Here is a 22,889-nt window from a genome sequence, read left to right as displayed (position 1 = left end):
CTTTCTTCAGCTAATCCACCTTTTCGGAAATTGACATGCAACTTTGTCAGGTTTTTCCTGAAGGGTCCACTTCTCAGGGAGGGCAGTGTGATGGTCACTGCCCCGATGGCACTGCCCCGAGGCTGTGGCAGGCTGGGTTGGCATCCTTTTGTGAGTTGGGTCTGTGCATGTGTGACTGGGAGATGTCCTGTGTGTGTCGAATCATTGGGGCTGGAGCTGCTGTGGGAATGGCTGGAGGCTAGAGAAGATGCAGAGGAAGGGCCCTTTGTCACCTGCGGTAACCATGGTTGGGACCAGCTGCTTCGGTGGCTGCACTTGCATTTAGAGGGTGGTGAGTGAGATCAGAAGAATAAAGAGTCCCCCCCCCCCCATCCACCTGCACGTCCTGGAGCTTTTCCTGTCTTAAAGTTTAAAGAGGCCTTGCAGGTGGGAGTCCACAGCACTGCGGGCCTGGCTTCGCAGCTTGGTTTCCACCCACCGTGGACAGGTGTCTGTGGTAGCTGATTTAATACCGTGTTTTATAGGGTGCAAAGTTAATGAGCTGTTATTTCTGAGCAACATAAATTTAAGGAGTGAAGAGTGTAATTTCGAGCTCAGGAGTTTGTATACCGGGATTAAAGGCATCCGGGTTTCCTGGAGACTTGTCTTCTGAGCTCACTGGGGAAGCTGGCTGGCCCGAGGGTCAGGCAGGATCCTGGGTGTGCAGTTGCGGTTTGCTGTGAAGGGTGTGGCCAGCCTGGCCTTTGAAACCAGCTGTCTTTCTCTGCTGGGTCACAAAGCGTGTTTTGTGAGGGGAAAGGAATGTAGGGTCAAGACTTTGAGTCTTTGTGGAGGAGGAGCGGACTGTTAATTTGAGGAGCTGCTGACCCAGCTTCAGACGAGGGTGTGTATGCATGCGCTGTTCTGGGCTCGGGGGGCCTGGAGGACTGGAGGACTGGCTGTCTTTCTCCAGACCAGGACACTTGTAAGACACCAGGACTTAGTTCTCTTGTGGATGTCCCCAGAGGTCCTTGTGTTCTTCCCCCCACAGTGACCTCAATGATGGCCAGCACCTGTTGCTCTTCTTCCCTCAGCCCAGTCACCCAAGAATCCCACATGCATTTGGCAAACATCTCTGGCCAAAAACACTGTACTCCAGCAAACTGATCATGCGTGTCCGTCCCTGGGCCAAGCTGCTATCATCAGCTGCCCACCCCCACTCCCCTAGCTCCCAAGCCAGGCTCTGGCTTTCCGTACTGAGCTGGTGACAGGCCAGGGCCCTGGGCTTTCTTTAAAGCCCCACAATGGCTGTGTCTCACTGGTGGTGGCCTCACAGCCTGCTTCGCCCTGTCTTTGTCTTTTTCAGTTCTTAACAGCTCTAGGAGGGGTGTGTGTGTGTGTGTGTGTGTGTGTGTGTGTGCGCACGTGCGCGCGCGCAAGAGAGAGAGAGAGAGAGAGAGAGAGAGAGCGCGCTTGGGCTGATAAAGCTGAGGCTGGGAAGAGATTAGGGACTGGTTTAAGGTGTCAGAGTACAGCGGTGAATACCAAACTAAACCCAAACCTGGATGTGGGGGTGTTGTCATAAGCCTGCAAGCCACTCTTTCAGAGAAAATCTCCCTCCATAACGGTTTTCTTTCCTCTTTCCTTTGTTTAAAGATAGGCTTTCACTGTGTAGCCCAGGCTGATTTGGAGTTTAATATTAGCCCAGGCTAACCTTGAATCTTTGGCAAGCCTCCTGCTTCAGCCTCCTGAGTGCTGAGATTATGGGCACATGTCACTGCACCTAGATGCTTTGTGAAGAATTTCCTGAAGGGGTCCCCACTCTCCTGTGTGTTTTGGGGGCTGGCTGGGTGGGGGCTGGGCTGGAGGGGCAATCCTTGGCTCCTGGGCTGGATGAGAGCCTCAGGCCCATCACTTCTTTCTCCTTCTGGTTAAGATAAGGAGACCCAGAAAGGCACAACCAAAGGCATGCCTTGCTCAAGGTCACCCTCAGTCTAGGCAGGGCTATGTCCAGGCCCTGTCCCCCTTTCTTTTTTCTTTTTTTTAATTGGATGATTTATTTACATTTCCTATGTTGTCCCCTTACCCCATCCCCCACCACCCCCTCGGAACCCCCAATCCCCTCGCCCCTCCTCCTTCTTCTCTGTGGATGTAACCTCTATCTACACCCCCCCACTCCCACCTCCCCACCCTCAAAATTCCCACACCCTGGGGCATCCAGCCTTCATGAGGTCAAGGTTCTCTTCTTCCACCTATGCCCAGCAGGGCCCTCCACTTTTACATATTCAGCTGAAGCCCTGGATCCCCCCCTAAGTGCTCCCAGGCTGGTGGTTTAGACCCTGGGAGCTGTGGTTGGTTGGTATTGTTGCTCTCCTCATGGTGCCACAAACCCTTTCAGCTCCTTCAGTCTTCACTCTAACTCCTCTATTGAGAACCCCATGATCAGTTCAATGGCTAGTTGTGAGCATCTGCCTCTGCCTGTCCCCCTTTCTATACTCAAGTAGCCTCCCCCTCTCTCACACTGACATTGGCCAGACTGTGTGTTGCATGCAGGGCATCTTTTCATTGCGATCCCTGGGAGAATAGCCTTGGCTTTCCCGCTTCCTTTCTCCCTATTCTGTATTTGTTCAGCCTGGCTCCTGTTTGGAGTCGAGCAAACCTCAGGAAGCTGGGGACACCTTGGAGTGGTTTCCAGTGGGTCCCATCCAGGCTGACTCATGTCTTGGGCCTCAGGTGGATCAGCTCAAGCTCAAAGTCAGCCGGCTGGAGGAAGAGTGCGCGCTGCTACGGAGGGCCAGGGGCCCACCGCCTGGGGCCGAAGAGAAGGAGAGGGAGCCAGATGGGGCGGATCTTCTCTCTGAGCTCCGGGCAGAGAACCAGCGGCTAACGGCTTCATTGCAGGAGCTCCAGGAAGGTCTTCAGCAGGTAGGACCCTGGTGCTGGACCTCCGCTGTTCACTGTTCTTGTGTCACCAGAGCCTGAGAACATAGCACCAGAGTCTGACCTGGCCCACACAGGCCGGGCCGCTTCTCACCTGACAGGCTCTTGGTGGGGAGTTCCTTAGCATACTGCTCTCTCTGGGGGGAGGGGGTTCAGTCTGGGGTCTCTAGCCAACCCCCAGAAGTCTCTGAACCCCATAAAATCGCACCCCTGAGCCTATGTGAGCATTTTCTTAGAAAGAGAAGTCCCAGTTTCTCTTTTTAAATGTGGCGTTAGAGATCAAACCCAGGGCCCTGACTTCTACTACAATCCTAGTTTTTCCTGTTGCATGATTGTTTTGCTTTGACCTGGGCTCACTCTAATCCCACCTGATCTAGAACTGGCTATGTAGGCCAGACTGGCTTCAAAAAGTAGTCCTCCTGTCTCTGTCTCTTGAGTGTTGTAATTACAGGTGTGAGCCACTATGCTTGATAGGGTTAGGTTTTTTTTGAGACAAGTCTCAGTGTGTAGCCCAGGCTGGCATTGAACTCCTGATCCTCCTGTCTCAGTCTCCTGAGTGCTTACCTTGTAGACCTGTGCCACTCACAGCTAGCTTTTCTGGAATTTGTGACCCTGAAGTGGTTGAGACAGCCCTTAGGTCCAGGTGGTTCTAGGACTCGGCTTGGTGACCTCTCTCAGGTCCTTGGCAGTGGGGAGTTGCCATTGTTCCACACAGAAAGTGGAAACAACATTATTTATTTTGTGGCATTGGAGGTGCTTGATTAGCTGTGGGCCTAGGGATAGGGTCTTGGATTCAGGATCAGCCCCTTGGAAGCCTGTAGTCAGAGGGATAGGGAGAGGCCTTGGGGAATAGTGCTCTGGTATGGGGCCAGAGAAATGAGAGTGGGCTAGGGTTTTGTTGGTGACCAGGGTCCTGGCTGAGCTCAGAGGACACCTTCTTCATCCACTCTCTCTGAGCAGCACACATCTTCTAGAAGACAGTGGGGCTGGAGGGGCCATACCACTCTCCACATAGGGAAACCGAGGTCCAGGTGCCAAGCCTGGAACAGTAGACACTTGGCTGATTTGGAGAGTTGAGGGATGTGTGTCGCCCTTCCTCCATGTGCCTAAGGTGGGGATGGAGGGCCAGGGGTTGAGGTGGTCTCCCACTTTACCCTGCAGGAGATGAGTCGGCCAGGAGCTGCAGGCTCTGAACGCATCCTGCTGGACATCCTGGAGCATGACTGGAAGGAAGCCCAGGACAGCAGACAGGAGCTGTGTCAGAAGCTTCACGCTGTGCAGAGCGAGTTACAGTGGGCAGAGGAACTGCGGGACAAGGTAGGACCATTGCCCGCCTCCCCACTCCCATTCCAATCCACCAACTTCTACTAAATGTCCTGGCCTAGGAGGGGGATACTGCCAGGCATGGTGGGTATACCCTAGCAGCCTGCCATTGGTGTCTTCAGCAGGCACGGGGCTCATTCATCCCCACTGATTAATCCTTGTGTGTCAATAGAGCCTGTTTAGGCATCGCAGATTCAATGATAAACACATCTAAGACTCTGTAAAAGGAAAAGAAAAATCTTAAAAAAACAAAACCAAAACAAAACAACCCACAGGGTTTGGGGATTGAGCTCAGTGGCAGAGTGCTTGCCTAGCAAGCAAAAAAAAAACCCAAGTTCTGTACTGAACACCCATGTCAGGTTGCTCCCAGGGGCTGGTAAGTGGTAGCTGCTCTCTCTCTTGTCTGTCTGTTGCCTGTCGACATCTGCATTTATGATTATCTCCACCCCCAACCAAACACACTTATAAACATACTTATAAATAACAAATAAATCCTCAACTCCAAGGCTTCCATTCCTGGAGAGGGTGTTTATAGCAGGCAGGTGCACAGGGTGTACACCTGGGACCCTAAAGCACTTCACAGAGCCGTAGGCTGTAGCGCCTATGGGAGCTGAGAAGATGGAGGCTGAGGGCTGAAGTCTCCATTCGAGACCACAGTTGGCGTGGAGGGTGCTGTTGGCACTACCAAGCCCATTTGACGACTCAGGGAGTTGAGGCTCAGTGCCACAAAGACAATGGTTGAGGATATCCCAATGTAGAGATGGGTGCCTGTTCCTGGGTTTTTGGGGTTCTGAGCCTGGCCCACCTGCCCTGCCCACAGTACCTGCAAGAGATGGAGGATCTGCGGCTCAAACATCGAACACTGCTGAAAGACTGTGACCTCTATAAGCACCGCATGGCCACTGTGTTGGCCCAGCTGGAGGAGATTGAGAAAGAGCGGGACCAGGTGAGCTGCAGCCTGCTGAGTGGCACCCCTCATCCAGTCTCTGGCTCTGATTTAGGGAGGGGGAGGAGGAGCAGGGGGAAGGGGAGGAGCAGGGGGAGAGGAAGAAGAGCAGGGGAGGAGCAGGGGGAGGAAAAAGAGCAGGGGGAGGAGGAGGAACGGGGAGGAGGAGGAACGGGGAGAAGGAGGAGAAAGGGCATCAGGAGGAGGAGCAGGGGGAGAGGAAGAGGAGCAGGGGAGGAAGAAGAACAGGGGAAGAGGAGCAGGGGGAGGAAGAAGAGCAGGGGGAGGAGGAAGAAGGGCAGGGAGAGGAGGAGGAGCAGGGGGAGGAAGAAGAGCAGGGGAGGAAGAGGAATGGGGAGGAGGAGGAACAGGGAGAAGGAGAAGGAAGAGCATCAAGAGGAGGAGGAGCAGGGGGAGGAGGAGGAAGGGCAAGGAGAGGAGGAAGAGGAAGAGACATTAAAAGTTTGCTGGTGAATTAAGATGAGGCTGGCAGGTCAGGAGACTGGTAAGCATCTTCACATAGACCCGAGCAAGCCTGTGAGTGTGCTGGAAACAGGGGCCTCAGAAGATGCCCACCAGTCAATATAGGCCTCACAGACGCCCAGAGACGCTGCTACAGTCCTCTTATTGCACAGGGCCCAGAGAGGGTCCACCTTTTTGATGATCACACAGGCAGGCAGCATTGGAGCAGGGCCCAGGCCCTTGGTAAATCACACAGGGGTCCTTGGATTGCAGCCAAGAGCCTTTTCCCATGGAGCACTTGAGCGATCCTCCCAGATCCTCCTGCATCTCAGTTCTCTGCATGGAGGAGGGACCTGCACATATTTGCTGATGGAGAAATTCCCAAAGGCTTTGGCTTTATGTTCCTGGCACCACAGGCTTGTGTCCTGTGAAGGCTACAGGGTAGCTGAGGCTTCAGACCAGTTCCTTTCTGCCCCTGACCACTGTGTGGGAAGGCACCGGTATAGGCAGGACAGGAGGCTGTTGAGCTACCACGTGTGTTAGAATGGCCCTCCAGATCCCCTGGGAGGCTTTAGAATGCAGGTTTGGGGTATCATCCCTGGTATTGTGATTCCGGTGCTTTGGGGCCATCAGGCTCTTCCTGGCCCTCCAGGCTTTTTATCCCAGTTTCCTCAGAAGCAGCTTGAGCAAGTCTGGGCCTGGGCCTAGCTCTCAGGGACTTCTTCATGAGAGGGAAGAGCATCGCTGCACTGGACCCATGACACCTGTCGGGACCCAAGTTGTGATTAAAGTTAGGTCTCTTCATGCAAGAGGGCATCGAATCCTGTTACAGATGGCTATGAGCCACACTGGGAATTGAACTCAGGATGTTTGGAAGAGCAGTTCTTAACCGCTGAGCCATCTCTTCAGCCCCCACAGTAGATCTCTTGAAAGTATCTTTTGTTGTTGTTGTTGTTGTTGTTTTGAGACAGGGTTTCTCTGTGTAGCCCTGGCTGTCCTGGAACTCTCTTTATAGACCAGACTGACCTTGAATTCAAAGTTCTGTCTCCCTCCGCCTCCCAAGTGCTGGGGTTTAAAGGCATACTCCACTACCACCCGGCTGGAAGTAGCATCTTAAGATTAGGGGTGAGGTGTTCCTGGATTTAGGCCTTCCCAGCCAGAGCCACCTGTAGCTCTGGTGTTGTTTTTTTCTTCTGCCAGTAAGACCAGTGATCCAGCTTCTTAGTCCAGTGGTCTTCAACCTCCCTAACGCTGCCACCCTTTAATGCAGTTCCTTATGTTGTGGTGACCACCCCCCTCCCCCAGCCATGCAATTATTTTCATTGTTACTTTATAACTCTAATTTTTGCTACTGTTATGAATCATAATGTGAATAGTTTTGGAGATAGAGACCCACAGGTTGAGAACTGCTGTCTTAGCCTGTCTGTGTATAGACGAAACGAGCTGATGCTAAACACAGGGCCCCCGTAAAGGAAGTGACCCACAGGCGCCAGCATCAGTCTTGTTCTATCCAGCCCGCTGAGCCAGCGGCGCGACTCCCTCAGAGGCTGGCTCCCCTGTTCTCCCCAGGCAATCCAGAGCCGAGACCGGATCCAATTGCAATACTCTCAGAGCCTCATAGAGAAAGATCAGTACCGCAAGCAGGTGCGGGGGCTGGAGGCGGAGCGGGATGAACTGCTCACCACCGTCACCAGCCTGGAGGGGGCCAAAGCCTTGCTGGAGACACAGCTGCAGCGGACACAGGGCAGTTCCTGTCTCAAGGTGAGTGGGGCCAGAAATATAACACCCCAGGGCTGGGGTGCTGTGGACTTGGGGAACCTTGTTTCATGGGGGAAAAAAATATGCTGGCTTAAGACTGGGTCTCAGCCGTAAGCTCTAGGCCAGGGCTGGGGACTTGTGAGGCCTGAGGGGGGACCTCAGCTGGGTGGGACTGTGGTTGACATTAACAATGAGGTTGTGGGCTGGCCCCTGGGTTTCTGAGACTGCTCTGGGGACACAGGATAGTTTGAGCTAACAGTAAACACTTGGCAAGCCTGGATGCCTGAGGGCGGGTGAACAGGACTCTCGGGCAGCTAGGCTAGTCTGGCATGGGTCTTGAAGTCCCACAAGAGAAAGCTGCTCCAGTCCTCTTGGAGTGGGGCTCAGAGATGGCCAGAGGTCTGCTGTAGCTCACACCGTCAGGTGGTACTGGCACGGGGCCTAGACCCCTGGGAAGTCAGGCAGTGGTCCTCAGTCTCTGCCGGGAGCTCTGTTTCCTGTTTTTGGTCATTTGTGATGAGCTCCTGAGCCTGGAGGAGTAGAAGGAGGAAGAGGCATATGTATGTGACCTCTTATGTGTTAGAACCTTTTGCTCTAAGGTAAAGACAGACTGGTTGTGCCTCCTAGGCTCAGTAGGTTGGGTTTCTCCCATCCACTTAGCTTGGTCCTGTGGGATCTTAGTATTGCAAATCCTAGACTCAGTCATGGTCCTGCCTCAGGACCTTTGCACGTGCATCTGCCCAGATCATCCTTCCCAAGTGTACCTACGTTGTACCCCCATATTCTGAGTCTGCAGCTCAAATCCCACCTTTCCTGGAACACACTGATGTGCCAGGCGCGGTGGGGCCTCTCGTGCTCTGCTCAGGGCACATTTCTTCTGCTGCCCTCACGTTTGGGATGATTTTGTTCTGCTGCTGGCTTGTAGTCCTTGTCTTTTTGTGGCACGGGGTCTAGGAGAGCCCAGATCTGGCATCCTGTGCCTGTATCTTCCTTGTGCCTGGCACGTGGCGGGTGTGTAGACCAGACTGGCCAGCCTGGGCTCGGCCTGTTTACCTCCTCCCTTGCCTCACCCTCTGGCAGGCGTGCACCTCCTCCCACTCCCTCTGCTCCAACCTTAGCAGCACCTGGAGCCTCAGCGAGTTCCCATCGCCACTGGGAGGCCCGGAAGCTACAGGGGAAGCTGGAGGATCTGAGCCCCACACCTCGGTAAGCTGTCACCTACCCCAAAACACAGGGAACCATGGGACTTCCCTATGTTGCCAATATGTCCACTGTGTCCAGTTTGCCAGCCATTGCGTGTCATAGACAAGCACAGCAAGGCCCATGGAGGCTGAGAACCTTTTATTTTTAAATGTATATTTGTGTGCAGGTGTTTCTGCATGTTCATGTGTGTGCAAGTACACATGTGTGTGCAAGTACACGTGTGTGCATGTGGAGACCAGAGGTCAGCCTTGGGTGTCGTTTTTTCAGGAGTCATCCACCTAGTTTTTTTCTTTAATTTATTTGATTATTTTTATTTTTCATTATACACGTATGTGCATATCTGTGTGGGGATGTGTGTACGTGAGAACGGATAGCCTCAGAATCCAGAGATGTCTGGTCCCCTTGGAGCTAGAGTTGGAGGTAGTTGTGGGTGTCTGATATAGGTGCCGGGAACGGGGCTTTATCTTCTGAGAGCAGCACAAACTCTTAACCATTGAGCAATCTCTTTGACTCTTAGTCATTTTTGGAGACACTCTCTTCCTGGGACCTGAAGCTCTCTGATTAGCCTATCACTGGGATTACCAGTGTATGCCACCATGCCTCTGTGTGTGTGTGTGTGTGTGTGTGTGTGTGTGTGTGCGTGCATGCATGCGTGAGAGAGAGAGAGAGAGAGAGAGAGAGAGAGAGAGAGAGAGAGAGAGAGAGAGAAACAGAGACAGAGGGAAAGAGAGAATGTCAGAGTGCAAGAGAGCGTGCTTGCTCAGGAGGCTCTTTGCTGGCTAAGGCTCTCCCAGAGCCTGCAGGTTTGGGGAGCCCTCATACGCTGTAGTCTCATATTCCTTTCCTTTGTCCTGAGCCTCAGGTCTTGTCTGAGAGCCGAGGGCTGGGATGGGTGGGCTGGAGATGAGCAGGCCTTATGCTGGGCTTGCAGGAGGAAGCCACAGACAGCGAGAAGGAGATCAACCGGCTCTCTATCCTGCCCTTTCCACCCAGCGCTGGCTCCATACTCCGCCGGCAGCGTGAGGAGGACCCGGAGCCCCCTAAGAGGTAGCTTGCTGGAGGGAGCAGGAGCTCCTCATGGGGCAGGGTTGCTGGGTCCTGATTGACACATCCTCTGAGTTCAGCTGCCAGAGTCAGGCAGGACCAGCAGTCCTCTTGCTGGATTGCCCTGAATCTGTCAGAGTCCTAGAAACAGTGAAGTTCAAAGAGGAACCAGCTTGGGTCAGGTTAAGGCCAAACAGCAGAGTGGGCTCGGCTGCAGCCCAGTGCTCGGGTGGGAAATTCATTGCAGGCAGCCTGAGAGCCACAGATTCTTAACCTTAGAAACTGGGCTGGCTCAGGTTGGGGATGTAGAAGATTCCACGGGCAGGGTATGCAAAGCAAGAAAGCCAGGTCCCAGCTTTAGTCAGTCAGTCAGTCAGTCAGTCAGTCAGCAGCAGCAGCAGCAGCAAGCAGGTCAGAAAACCCAGCCACATCCGTAATGGCCAGAGCAGGATGTGGGATTTCCTGTCTCCTGGTCCTTCCCATCACTGTCTTCCCCCTCTAAGTGGCCTCCTGATGGGAGGTTGGGCTGAGGGAGGCTGTGGTGCCCACAGTCTTGCTGTAGAGTGGCTTGCTCTCACAGGGGTGACTGTGAGGAGACTGGTCCAGCTCAGGAAGTACAAGTAGGAGCCAAGGACCAAAGGTCGCAGGGGAGGGTGATGGAAGGCAATGGAGGGTGGAGAGTAAGGGGAGGCAGCAGTGGAGGATAAGCCAACTACTGATCAAAGCACTGAACTCCATGCCTTGTGCTTTTAGGGGGCTGGGTGGCCTGGGTGCCCTGGGCCTGGGTCCTGGTCAGTGTTTGCTGGGATACTGAGATACGAGGTGGGGCAAAATGTCATGGGTCTCATTTGCCACCTCTGTCTCTTTTCTGTTCAGGTCTTTTAGCAGCATGTCGGATATCACAGGTAATTCCCAGGGCCCTGGGGGAGGCTCACTTTGGGGAGTTCCTTGCCACTGGCCTAGATCCTGTGTGTACCTCCTCTTCTGGCCCGTGTTCCCTCCCCTGTGGCCTGTCTGTGCCCCTGACCGGTCATGGAAGCTGTGTGGGAGGCTCCTAAGAAATAGGGTCCTCCAGAGTTTACACCTGCTCCTGAGCGTGTCATGTGTGGCCCTTCACTTCCGGCCTACCTCTTCCTCCTCTAGGAAACTGGAGCCTCATCCTGCAGCCCTGTCCCAACCCTGTGCTCCTGGGGCCACTAGCCTGCCAATCCCTCTTTCGTTGCCTTCAGTTGTCTCTGTTGTCCAAATTCCTGACCTCCCTCTTCCTCCCCAGGGAGTGTGACCCTTAAGCCCTGGTCCCCCGGCCTCTCTTCGTCATCCTCATCTGACAGCGTGTGGCCTTTGGGAAAGCCAGAAGGCCTCCTGGCCCGGGGCTGTGGCCTGGACTTCCTCAATAGGTATGCCGTTCTCCAGGATGGTAGAGTAGGGTTTGGGTGTCACAGGGCTGCAGAGGGTCCAGGTCTCAGCTGGGTGGCAGCAGGCCACACCTCTTTTCCAGGCATCCATGAACAGTACAGCCTTCAGACAGTGGCAGCCCCAGGATTCAGATTCTGTTCCTGTTGCCTGTGCTGTGTGAGCCCTGGCTAATCTCTGCTCCCTGGGCCTCGGTTTCCTCACGGGCTAAAGGCAACCATGATCTCTTTTGCATGTGGGTGTCTGGAAATTTCTAGTCCATGTGAACAAAGCATCCAGCTCTGGCAGGTACAGAATTTGTCTCCCATATTGCCCTTATCCCACCATCTTTCTAGATACTCCTCTCTGCTCTGAGTTCTTTGTGGGCAGGACTCGGATGAGCCACTGAGCCACTTACAATGGCCAGGGCCACCACAGGAGCCCCTGTAGCTGTTGTGGCTACAAACCCAAAACAGAAGTTACAAAACATTAGGGCAGGATGCCCTGAAAATGACCCACTTGGTCCATGAGGAAAGGACACTCCCTCCCCTCCCCACTCCCACCCTAGGCCACAAGACCTTTGAACTCAGAGCTGCTTTGGAAAAACAGGGAAGGTTGGCCAGGGGAGGGTCTGGAGTCAGTGAGGAGGGGAGACGGGGAGAGGGAAGCGGAGAGTTCAGGTCAGATGAGTCCCAGTGGATGCCATGACTAAGGCTTGGACATGCGGACTTTGGCTTGTGTGAATTAGATGCCCGGGATGTTCCACTGCCGTTCCGCGCCAAGACAGCTGCTTCACTCCTGGGACAAAGTGTTGTTCTGATTGTCCTTATTTCATAAACTACAGAACCGAAGCTCAGACATGCTGATGAATTCGCTTGAGGCCACTTGGCTGAAAAGTCCTAGGAGCGTCTTCAGGGACTGCACTTGGGTTTTTGGAAAGCCTTAGGAAACACTAAAGACCAGCCAGTGTGAGGTGGGGTTTAGGGGTAGGGGAATGTCAAGCTAAACAGATCAGGGTAGGGCAGGACCAGAGGCCTCCTGCCTCCAAGAGACAGCTTGGCCAGGCCTCCAGCACCCCACCCAGCCACCCCCACCCCCTGCTCCTGTTGCAATCCCAGTGTAGGCAGTGGGCCCAGTGTGACATTGTCTCTGGCTGGTGCAGGACATGCTTATGGGGGAAGGGGCGGAGGTGCCTCCCTTCCTGCCTGCTGTGGCCCTTCCTCCAGCCTAGCTTGGAGCAGAGTCCTGGCTGTCTTCCAGGGGTCGCCAGGATGTAGTACCGGGAACCGAGGCTCTGGCTCAATCCTCCTGGGCTTGGGCTGGGTCTCCTCTCCTGCTCATGCAGTTCTGGGGAAGAGGGAGTTGGAGGAAAACCACAGACCAGGCTGTGGGCTCTGGTAGCTGAAAGAGAAAGGGGGACAGGCCCTCACCTAACTGCAGGTCAGGGTGACCCACTTGGGTCCCAGGATATGGCTATGGTGAGGTGGAGAAGATCTGGCTCTGTACCTAATTCCTTGAGTTCAAATCTTGCTGTTTATTGCTCCCCTGTGGGCTTGGGCAGGCCAGTTAATTTCCGTGTATGCTGTAGATCTGTGACAATGCCTGTTTCTCAGGTCCTTCACCCCACGCCCCCCTCCAGGAGTCCTGAATTAAACAGTACCTGGCTCGGTCTTGGGTATTCTAGCTACTACAGTGGCTGTGCACAGCCCGTACGGGTGTGTGTGCAAGGAGGCATGGTCTATGTAGTAGAATATGGAAATGTCTGCACACACAGGTATGTCTGCATGCTGGCATATGTGTTCAGGTGTGGAGGACACAGTTGAAATTGGTGACTTCCTCGCATGGCTGTCCATGTTAATCCCTGCGTCCCGGGATGAAGGATGCATCGGATGCATCACTGTTTGGCTAGACCCGCTGGCCAGTAAACTCTTGGGATCCTTCTGTCTCTGCTTCCCCAGCACCGATGCTACAGACGCAGTGCCTTGCTTTCACGTGGGCACTAGGCATCCAGACCCCCGGTCCTGAAGTTTGTGCGGCAAGTGCTTTATTTACTGAGCTATCTTTCCATCCCAGAACCTGGGCAGGAATTGTCCAAAGCCACTGGAGGCTGGTATAGTTTGGGCACACCTGCCTGCCTACCGTCTGCTGTGTACATGTTGGGGAGGGGGTCGTATACATAGATCTTGAGTCTCTTAGTTGCCAACTCTGTCACCCCCTCCAGCCTCTCCACTCCTTTGTTAGGGGACAGGGCAGAGCAGGATCAGTCAGGCACTGTGGAGTAGAGCTAGAAGATCAGTGGATGGATGTCTGGGTGGAGGAGACGGTAGGGGGAGCCTAAGAATGGTGCGAGGCCCTGGGTACTGGGAGAGCATTGGAGAAAGTTGGTCTGCTGTCTCTGTCTGCAGAACCTGTCTCTACTCTCATGGTCTTAGAGATCTCTAGAACCTTCTGACCACACACAGAGGAAGTTGTAACACTCTCTGTCCAGGTCCACTGCCCACTATTTGTACCATCCTTGGGAAGTGATAACGTCTTTGTACCTCAGTTTCCCACATCTCCAACACGATAGCATCATTGTCAGAAGCATTAATGTTCTAGTCTGTGTGACAGGCTTCGGCCTCTGACTGGTGCAGATCTGTCACACGTACAGCCTGGAGATCTTCCCACAGTGCTCTGGGACAGGGACACTCACAGGCCACATAACCCATTATCACTCATTGTTGGCAGAAATGACGGGTTCTTTGACAAGACAGGGAGGGTCTGGGATCCCTTCTAGGAGTTGGATTGCCCCTGTCTCTCCCAGACCCCAGGACCTTAGACTTGGGGTCAGGACCAGCTCCTCTGAATCCACTGAGGTCCCAAATAAGGGGACCTCTGCACACTGATCCCACCTAGCCCCAGGTAGTTCCCAGACGCTGGCAAGTGCCCAGAGCAGGCTGCCTGCGTATGAGGCTCAGAGAAGTTCGCAGAGTCCTTGGGGACCCTGGGAAGGAAGGGTGGTTGTCCACGGTGTTCCAGAGGTGGGGTGCCAGAAATTAATTGTTAGGTCACGGGGTGGGCAGGGGTGTGAGAGGAATCCGAGATCAGCAGTTCTGAGTGATGGCAGCAGTCTTTGGTTTTTCAACAGTTGGGGAGATCTGACCAATGGAATTGTCCTCAGTCCCACCTGACAATAGGGAATAGCAAAGCATTGTTTTAAAATTATCTTCTGTTTATTTAATGTATGTGTGTCTGTGTGTGTCTCATGCATGCCACAGATGTGGAGGTCAGAAGACAGCTTGTGGGATTTGATTTTCATTTTCTGTCCTGTGGGTCAGAGATGGGGCTCAGGTCACCAGGCTTGACAGAAGGTACCTTTACCTGCTGAGCCATCTCAGCAGCTTGGCCAGTTTCTTGAGTACCTCCTTTGAGGCCATAACGCTGAGAGCACACTACATTTCCATTCATGACTGGCGGTTGGGGTGAGCCGGGGTTGCAGAGTAGGATATGCACATCTATGCTTAGTTGGGCCACGATGCTGTTTACTTCTATGGCACTTTCCTCTCTCCGCTTTTCTGACCTCGTACTCAGGAAAGGAAAACCTGGAAGAATCTGAAATCAGAGGCTCATGAGACAATGGTCCAGGCTTGGAGATGCGTCTGAGATTTCTTACTGATGCACAGAGCCCCAGCACTGTGTAAGCTGGATATGGTGATACATACCTGTGATTCCAGCAGTTGGGAGGGTAGATGCATCAGAAGTTCTAGGTCATCCTCAACTACATAGAGAGCTAGCCTGGGCTACCTAAGACCCTGAGTAGGAGATAGATTATGGTCCAGTTCACTGGAAGAGGCATGATAGCATTTTGTATCCTGTTCTGCCAAGAGCAGAATTAGTCAGGGTCAGGGGAATTCCACAGCCCACAGTGGCTTCACATCTCCTTGCCTCACCCTTCTGACCCTCACACCCACACGGCCAGAGGGTCACTGTCATCCTCACTTTATGGACAAGCAGCCTGTTCATGCTTGTGAGTCCAGGCCATGGTTGAGGAAGTTTGGCGCAGGCCTGCTCAAAACTTTTGACATTTCAACAGGAGGCTGTCATCTACACAGTTGATGCCCTGTGCAACTGAATTCTAGAAAATGGCAGAACAAACAAACAATAAAACAACCCCCCCAAAAACACCCCCCCCCAAAAAACCCAAAAAACTTAATGTTTTAAGTAATTTAGGATTTTGTGTTGGGCTATACTGAGTGCTGTCCAGGGTGTTCTGTGTGTCACAGGTTGGATAGATACAGACTGGGGCCCTCCAGGATATTTTTCTCTAACTGCTGACTGGACAAGTTTCAAGAGTTCCCCGTTCTGCCTAGGTCTTTCCACATTGCCTCCATGAACCAGGACAGGTCCCAGGGGCCTGGCTCTTGATTTAACTGAGGGGACAGGTGCCTGCTGTGGGGGGGTGGGGGAGCAGTGTGACTACCTCGAGGTGGGGGAGGGGCTCTGCTGAAAGAAGAGGATCTCCTCTGTAACTGGGCTAGCCTTAGGCTCATGGAAGAGACTTTGGGGTCAGTTTGCTTGAGACTGGCCATCGGGCCCCTACCAGTTCTCATTCAGGGATGGACAGGACTCTGCTGTCATGGGGATCCTGGCATGTCTTTGGCTTTATTCAGTGGCCTCAGTCAGTGGCCCCCTTCATGTCAGGGAATAGGATGGAGAGACACCTTCATGTGACACAGATACAGGTTCCAGCTGGCTTTTCTGGGAGCTGTTGCTCAGGATTTTAAGTTGGTAATCTTGGTAAGGAGCTGACTGTGGTGCTAGGGACACATGTAGCACCTGGAATCTCTTACTGCCTCTGCTGCTGCTCTTGATCCTTCTGCAAATCCTGTACTCTGTGCTGCAGACCTCCCATCACCCCAGAGCCTGACTCCTCACCCTCTGTCACAAAGCACTAAGGTTTCATACTGAGATAGGACCCAGCAGTGTCTTCCCCTGAAGCCTCTTCCTACCCTCTGCACCCCTCCCTTGTAGCTGCTTTTAGGTTAGAGGGTTCCTCCCTCCTGGACTTGTAAGCTGTGTTCCTTTGTCCTCAACGGGTTAGACACTGGGTTTGGTATTAGGGGTACAGGCTGGATTCCACAGCTGTCTGGACCTGAAGGGCTTTGAAATGGGCAGAACTGAAGAGAAAATACAAAACCTGGCAGGGGGTGCTGCCGGGTAGGGGTAGGGTTAGTGGGCGGGTGTATCTGGAAGGGAGAGGCTGTGTCTAGCTTGAGTTTTGAAGCAGCAGCAGCAGCAGCAAGATGGCCAGGCTTGGGAGTGGGGGAAGGATGTTGCAGAGGGAACTTGAGGGCCACTGGCCCTTGGTGAGATTCATGGCCTGTTCAGGCAGTACAGTCACGGCTGCTTTCTGGGTATACCGTTAAAGTGCTGACTGGGTTCTTATTCCTTACCTCCCTCTCCTTTTCTCAGGTCTCTGGCCATCCGAGTGTCCGGCTGGAGTCCCCCTGGGGGCCTGGATCCCCAGGATAAAAGTCCAGATAGCCTGCCAGTCCTTGGGGACAGATGGTCTGGGGCGGTGGTTCGAAGGGTGCTGTCTGGGCCTGGGTCAGCCAGGACAGAACAGAAAGAGGTGAGATCCCTCTTCCTGATCTAGGGGCAGGAGTCCTGCTTCAACAAGGGTGGACACTGGTTGGTGGAGCAGCATCCACGAGTGGGGATTCTGGGGACTGACTGAAGTAGACGTTTCTCTGCCCTCAGCCTGCGGTGACTAACATCTGATTTGGTAGAGTAGCGGGTGGGGCATGGTGACAACATCCCAACAGAGCTACATCCCTAAAATCCTTCACTGTCTGCTTGGGCTCAGGCAAGGGCAGAAGGCAGTGGCCTGGAGGGGACAGGCCTGGAAGCTGAGACCCAGCAGAGGACCTTGCCCTGGAACCAGGCCTCCACCCTCCCCTTCCTGCTGGACTCAAAGGGTAAGCCTGGGCTATGGGAGAACCTTGAACTCATGAGACCCAGCCAGTCAGGGCTCCTTCAGTCTGGGATGTGGGTAGGAATAGAAGGGCTCAGAAGTAGATGCAGAAGCCCGTGTCCCCGTGCCATGCAGGGCTGTGGCCTCTTTTTGGTGTGCACATGTGTTCTCTTTCTGCATTTAGTAAGTACCAACAGTGAAAGGGGTATGGCATTGGGAGTCCAGAGACCTTTTGGGTTCTGGGGCTGATTGTTAGGAGACTCAAAACTTGAAGGAAATCACTTAACTCTTCTGTACCTAAGTTCCGTGCTCAAAGAAGGTCCTTGCAGCCCAGGTCTATAGAGGGTCATATCAGCCCCCGATGTCCCTTGAAGCTGATCCCTAGGCTCATGAGCCTCCTGTGTCCTCCTACCCTGCCAAACCCAGCCTGCCAGTCCTTCCACGAGGCCCTGGACGCCTGGGCAAAGGGACCAGGTGCTGAACCCTTCTACATTCGAGCCAACTTCTCCCTGCCGGAGCGGGCAGATCCCCACGCCCTCTGTGTGAAAGCCCAAGAGATCCTGCGGTTGGTGGATCCAGCCTACAAGCGGAGGCAGGAGTGGTTCTGTACTCGAGTGGACACCCTCACCTTACGGGACCTCGACCGAGGCACCGTGCCCAATTATCAGAGGTGATACTGGAAGACTGGGGTGGGGCCCTCTTTCCCAAGGAGTTCCTCACTGCCTCCTGGGACAGGATGATTTGGAGGAGACAGAGGCTTACTTTTCTCTTCATGTGTGTGACCCAACCTTCCTCCTGCAGAGCTCAGCAGCTTCTAGAAGTCCAGGAAAAATACCTGCTCTCTAGCAGACACCGAAGCCCTCGAAATAATGTAAGCAGGGGTGACAGCCAGGGAGAGACACCGGCAGTGGAGGGAGGGGCAGGCCGAGTATTCTGTCATCCCTGAGGAGAGAGAACAGGGGAGGCCTCTTTGACCATAATTGATCTCCTAGGTGCCCAGGAAACAGAACATTAGTTTTCCTGTGCAGGATGGTTGAGAGATGAGATGTATGGAATGGGCCTGACTAGTCTATGTCTAGTACACAGTGGGCACCAGAGAACAGCCATTTTCTCTTTTTCAGTTCCTAGGGTGGGTCACCACTGTGCCCATGGTAAAGTGAGGTCCCTTGATAAGGTCCCTGGGAGACCCCATTGCCAGGGAGTGTGTGTTCAGGGGGATTGTGAAGAGCATGCAGCCATGCATGCTCCCCCCTCTGCTGTTCACCTGCCTCCTGGACAGCAGGCAGCTTCTATGAGTCTGTGCATGTCTGGGGCCCAGGGCCGGCCCCTGGGCTTGCTCCATGGTTGTCAGGCTTGGGCTAAATAGTGTGAGTGCCCTTGGTTTTCCTACCCAAGGATTTGCTGTTAGTTCATTGGAGAAGAGACTGTGCTGAACTAGGCTGAGGATGAGGTTGGGGAATGAGGGACGGGGGTGTGTGTAGAGTGAATGGAACAATAATACAGGGTGGGGGGGGGAATGAGATAGGAGGGGAGGTGGATGAGGCTATATGCGGACCTGTTGAGTCTGAATTGCAGTGTCAGGACGCCTTAGCTTTCTCTCGTTGCTGGGATGGATTGTGACAATCTTCCTTGTCCATGTAGCTGAAGAAGCGAGCCCTGGGGCTGGTGAGGCCCAAGCCTGCAGGAGGCACTGCTGGAGACTCAGCAGAACAGCTACACACAGAATCCTGCTCAGGTGAGTCTGAGGGGACGGGACATCCCTTCTGCTCAAGTGCCCAGTGTGCCTCTGGGTGGCCCCTGGCTTGGCAGCAGAACAGTTCTGAGCGACAAGGCCCCCTGATGGTGCGATGGATTGAAGAGAGCCCATGGGTAGGGATGGTGTGTTTCTGTGTGTGACTCTGAGGAGCGTTGACGACTAGTACCACCCACCACACTGAGGAGAGAAAGGGTCTGGGGAGGAGCCAGATGAGAAACCGGCACTTCCAAGGGGCACCGGGTTGCAGAGGTGAGGGAAGATTTTGGAAGAGACTGGAGCCTCCTAAGAGGGGGAGGAGCTTACTCCTGGCAGGAGGTGAAGGCCATGCAGTCACAGGAGTCGTGCGGATGGTGTCTTTGGAGGAGGGTGGTTACAGTAGATGGGTGTGGAGAGCCTCTCCGGAGTCCAGGCTACTCAGCAACCCCAGGACACTAGCAGATAAGACAGTGAGTGTAGTTAGAGCCAGGTGCCCAGTAGCATGTGCTAGCGACCTAGGAAGGTGTGACTTGAACTTGGGGTGGCTGCATGGCTCTTGAGCTGCAGGCGAAAGCCCCAACATTGCCAGCAGCTAAGCAAGAGCAAGCCGGACGCTGAGTTCTCCCCGGCTCTCATGCAGAGCTTTTGTTACTCCTAGGAGGATGTGACCTTTGCCCTGGGATGTTGGGAAGTCAGCAGAGCATTGAAAGCAGGGAGTCACATGATCTTGTCGAAGGCTGGAAGCCTCTCCCTAGGTGCTAAGTGCAGAGTGGCCTGTAGGGGGCAGACCTGAGACAGGATCAGAAAGATGCCTTCTGCAAGAGCTCCAGGTCTTTTCTGAGTGTGTGTGTGTTTGTGTGTGTGTGTATACAAGCACAACAGGACGCAGAAAGGGAAAATAGGTGGCAGAATGTGATTTTGACTTACGGACCCTGTGGAGCCCCTCTCCTCTTTCATACCCCTCTCCTCCACAGAGCCGGAGCGAAGCCTAAAACCCTACAGCCTGGTGCGGCCACTATTGGTGTCTGCCCTGCGGCCTGTGGTGCTCCTGCCTGAGTGCCTGGCACCTCGCCTCATCCGTAACCTGCTGGATCTGCCCAGCTCCAGACTGGACTTCCAAGTGTGCCCTGCAGGTGAGCCTGCCACCTGGGTGGGTGGCTATCTTGGTACGGGGTAGAGGGATGTGCATCTGGGTGGCCCTGGACAGCCAAGCCTGTGGCCCCAAGTCATGTATGTCCTTGTTCTCCACAGAAAGCCTCTCTGGAGAGGAGCAGTGTACATCCTCGGCTCCTGGAGCCCCCAAAGCCTGGCCTGCCACTGCTGGGCTGGGCAGCAGGATCCGTGCCATCCAGGAGTCTGTTGGGAAGGTAAGTGCCAAAGGGGCAAGGCTGCCTCTGGGACAAGAACCAGCATCTGGGCCATGCCTCGGGCTCCTCAGTGTCCTCCCTGTGCTGGTTTGGTTGGGACAATGACCCTTGGTGGTTACTTGAGGGTTGGGCTGTTATCTCTTACCTGAGCATCCTTATTCCTGAGCTTCCATTGCCCTGCTTGCTGGCTGGAGGTGCAGGGGTGTAGCTGATGGGGTTGAGAATAGAGACCCAGGTTCACAGGGACCTGATCTTCCCCAGCCCACTCCTGAGTCTGGGTCTCCAGTTTCTTTTGGTTCTTTACTGATGATGAAGCAGGACTTTCCCCTGGGAGGTGGTAGCAGGGTGGGTACAGCAGGGAAGGGTGGGCCCAGGAGTAAACTGTCTGTCTGCCTGTCTCTGTCTGAAAAGAAGCACTGTCTGTTAGAGCTGGGTGCACGGGGAGTGCGGGAGTTGGTGCACAGCGAGGTCTACCCCATCGTCATCCATGTGGAGGTGACTGAGAAGAATATCCGTGAGATCAGGTGAGTGGTGGCCGTGTGTGGGTGCCTTCTCTGGAAGCGTCTCTCTCTGCACCTGCCACCTGTCTGCCTGTCCATCTGTGTGTGCTTGTATTATTTACGTGTATTGTGGGTGTTTATCTTTAGAGAGGGTTAGGTCTGTAACAGAGGTAGGTCATGTGTATGTATATGTATGTATCATAGGTGTTTGTACTATGTGTCTCATAGATATGCATGTATCATACATGTATCATGGGTATAACGTGTATCATGTGTGTGTATGTTCTGGGTATGTGTTATATGTGTATCATGGATGTATAATGCATTAAAAGTGTATCTTTTCTGAGTATCATACATAGTGTGAATCACATGTGTAACTTTTATGGCATGTGTAAATCAGGCATGCCACACAATACATACTATTGTGTACATATCATATGTCATATAGACATTGTGCTTCTGTTGTATCATGTGTGTTGTAGTTATGTGTGTATGTGTATCAGTATGTATTGATATCTGCTATGTGTGTTGTCTGTCATGTATGTGTGTGCATATAATGTATACCGAGCATGTATCATATGTGTATTGTGTGTGTCTATGTATGTGAATGCACATGTGCAGTCAGCTCTGACCACCCCCTTCCTCTGCAGGGGCCTGTTGGGCCGACCAGGCTGGCGGGATTCAGAGCTGCTCCGTCAGTGCCGGGGCTCAGAACAGTGGCTCTGGGGACTGCCGTGTTCCTGGGTGCAGGTGCCTGCCCATGCATGGGGCCATGCAGAGGAGCTGGCCAAGGTGGTGCGTGGCCGAATCTTGCAGGAACAGGCTCGCCTTGTGTGGGTGGAGCGAGGCAGCAGCAGAGGGGGCAGTGGCAGCAGCAGTGAGGCCTGAGGATCCATCTGATGCTCATCCTCTCTCAGCCACTGTCCAGACCTCTTCTGTCAGATACCTGGGCCTCCTCCATCAGATGCCTGGGCCTCCTCCAGCCAGTGTTTGGTCCTCCTCCAGCCGGTGCCTGGACACTCACCGTTTATACATGGTCTCACACCTGTGCTGGAAAGGCGGCCAGCAGAGGAGACCCTGTGTCTCTAGTGGAATCAGACCTTCCCTAGTTGGGACCTTCCTTGTCCCCCATGGACTCTCCAATGTGGGACCTTGGTCCTGGGCTCTCACCAGAGTTTGTCATTGGTTCTGCACAGGCTATAGGAGCCCACGTACCTGTCCCTCACCTGCTGCTCTGGTCTCCTCACTAGCTCCAATGTCCCATGTTTCTGTTTGTGTGTCTTATGTGTGTGTCTGTGCCCTCTCCTTACACACTTGCCCTGGAATAGAGTTCTCACACCATTGTTCAGTTTTGCACACATTTCCTCATGGATCTCCAGTTCTGTCCCTCCACCTGGGCACACAAGGTCTCTGGGGTCCCCAACCTGGGTCTGTGCACCCAGCCCTGCCCAGCACCATGTGGCTTCCACAGTCCACTGGCATTTCCTGTGTGTGCTGTCGTGCAGATACCACGGCTGCCCTGGTCAGCTCCTACTCTTACGTCTCCTTCTGTGTGTCATCTCTCATCCTGTGTAAACATCACCATCCTGTGACACTGGCACTAACCAATGTGTGCTCTGCCCAGCACACCAGGACATGTTCTCCCGCTGGCTTTCTGTCCCCCACCTGCCTCTAGGAGGCCAGGGTGGCGGTGCTGCTAGGCCATTCGAATGTTAGGCTTGTGGGTAATTCCCGGGCCTTTTCTTTCAAGCTGCACACAATGAGTCATTAAAGTTTGTCATAGAAGTTGGTGACCTTATGCTTGTTTCCATCCCTGGCCCGGGGCCCCTGTCCCACCACTCCTCTTTGTCCCCATCCCCAGCACTGGTGGATTCCACCTTTCAGGTCCCAGCCAGTTTGCTCAGTTTGTGGGGAGGGTCACATTTCCCTTGGCTTCTCCTAGAGACGTCCACCATCTGTGCTGGAGTCACCTTACCTGCCCCAGTGCCAGGTGGGTGGGACCCTCAGCCCTGCCTTCCTCATCAAGAGTGTCCTCTGCTCAGGTCACTGAAGCCAGCAGGCCAGGAGTGGCTTAAGGAACCCAGCCTCTGAGTACAGGAGATCCAGAGCAAATTGTGGGTGTTTGGATGTCCCTGAGACAGTTTCCCTGAGAGTGAGGATGGTCGCCTCCAGGGGGAGCAGTCCAGAGAGACAGACTGGAAGAGGTGCCCCCGGGCTTTGAGGTTAGGATTTCACTTAGCAAAAATGTTTATTGTGTGTGTACAGGAGCAAGAGTGCAGTGTGTGTATAA

General features: G+C 53.9%; 1 protein-coding gene across 2 annotated transcripts in view; it reads left to right on the top strand.

Annotated features, from left to right (window-relative positions):
• Card10 (caspase recruitment domain family member 10) overlaps window positions 1-22,397 on the top strand; it is a 28,184-nt gene extending 5,787 nt beyond the window's left edge. Inside the window, exons 4-20 of one of the 2 annotated variants that reach the window (XM_028789934.1) lie at window positions 2,713-2,904; window positions 4,081-4,236; window positions 5,063-5,188; window positions 7,220-7,411; window positions 8,489-8,614; window positions 9,543-9,658; window positions 10,532-10,560; window positions 10,929-11,052; window positions 16,499-16,658; window positions 16,893-17,004; window positions 17,427-17,670; window positions 17,802-17,871; window positions 18,642-18,735; window positions 19,707-19,865; window positions 19,984-20,099; window positions 20,511-20,623; window positions 21,250-22,397. In XM_028789934.1, coding sequence (XP_028645767.1) covers window positions 2,713-2,904; window positions 4,081-4,236; window positions 5,063-5,188; window positions 7,220-7,411; window positions 8,489-8,614; window positions 9,543-9,658; window positions 10,532-10,560; window positions 10,929-11,052; window positions 16,499-16,658; window positions 16,893-17,004; window positions 17,427-17,670; window positions 17,802-17,871; window positions 18,642-18,735; window positions 19,707-19,865; window positions 19,984-20,099; window positions 20,511-20,623; window positions 21,250-21,487 — 2,367 coding nt within the window. In that variant the 3' untranslated portion in view covers window positions 21,488-22,397. The remainder of the gene's footprint in view (window positions 1-2,712; window positions 2,905-4,080; window positions 4,237-5,062; window positions 5,189-7,219; window positions 7,412-8,488; window positions 8,615-9,542; window positions 9,659-10,531; window positions 10,561-10,928; window positions 11,053-16,498; window positions 16,659-16,892; window positions 17,005-17,426; window positions 17,671-17,801; window positions 17,872-18,641; window positions 18,736-19,706; window positions 19,866-19,983; window positions 20,100-20,510; window positions 20,624-21,249) is intronic. The other variant, XM_028789933.1, reaches the window with a different exon arrangement.
• Window positions 22,398-22,889: the final 492 nt, after the last annotated feature.

This window comes from Grammomys surdaster, unplaced genomic scaffold (assembly GCF_004785775.1).
Source record: "Grammomys surdaster isolate TR1022 unplaced genomic scaffold, NIH_TR_1.0 125852, whole genome shotgun sequence".
In the NCBI taxonomy this organism is placed as follows: Eukaryota; Metazoa; Chordata; class Mammalia; order Rodentia; family Muridae; genus Grammomys; species Grammomys surdaster.
This window is presented reverse-complemented; position numbering and strand designations above follow the sequence as displayed.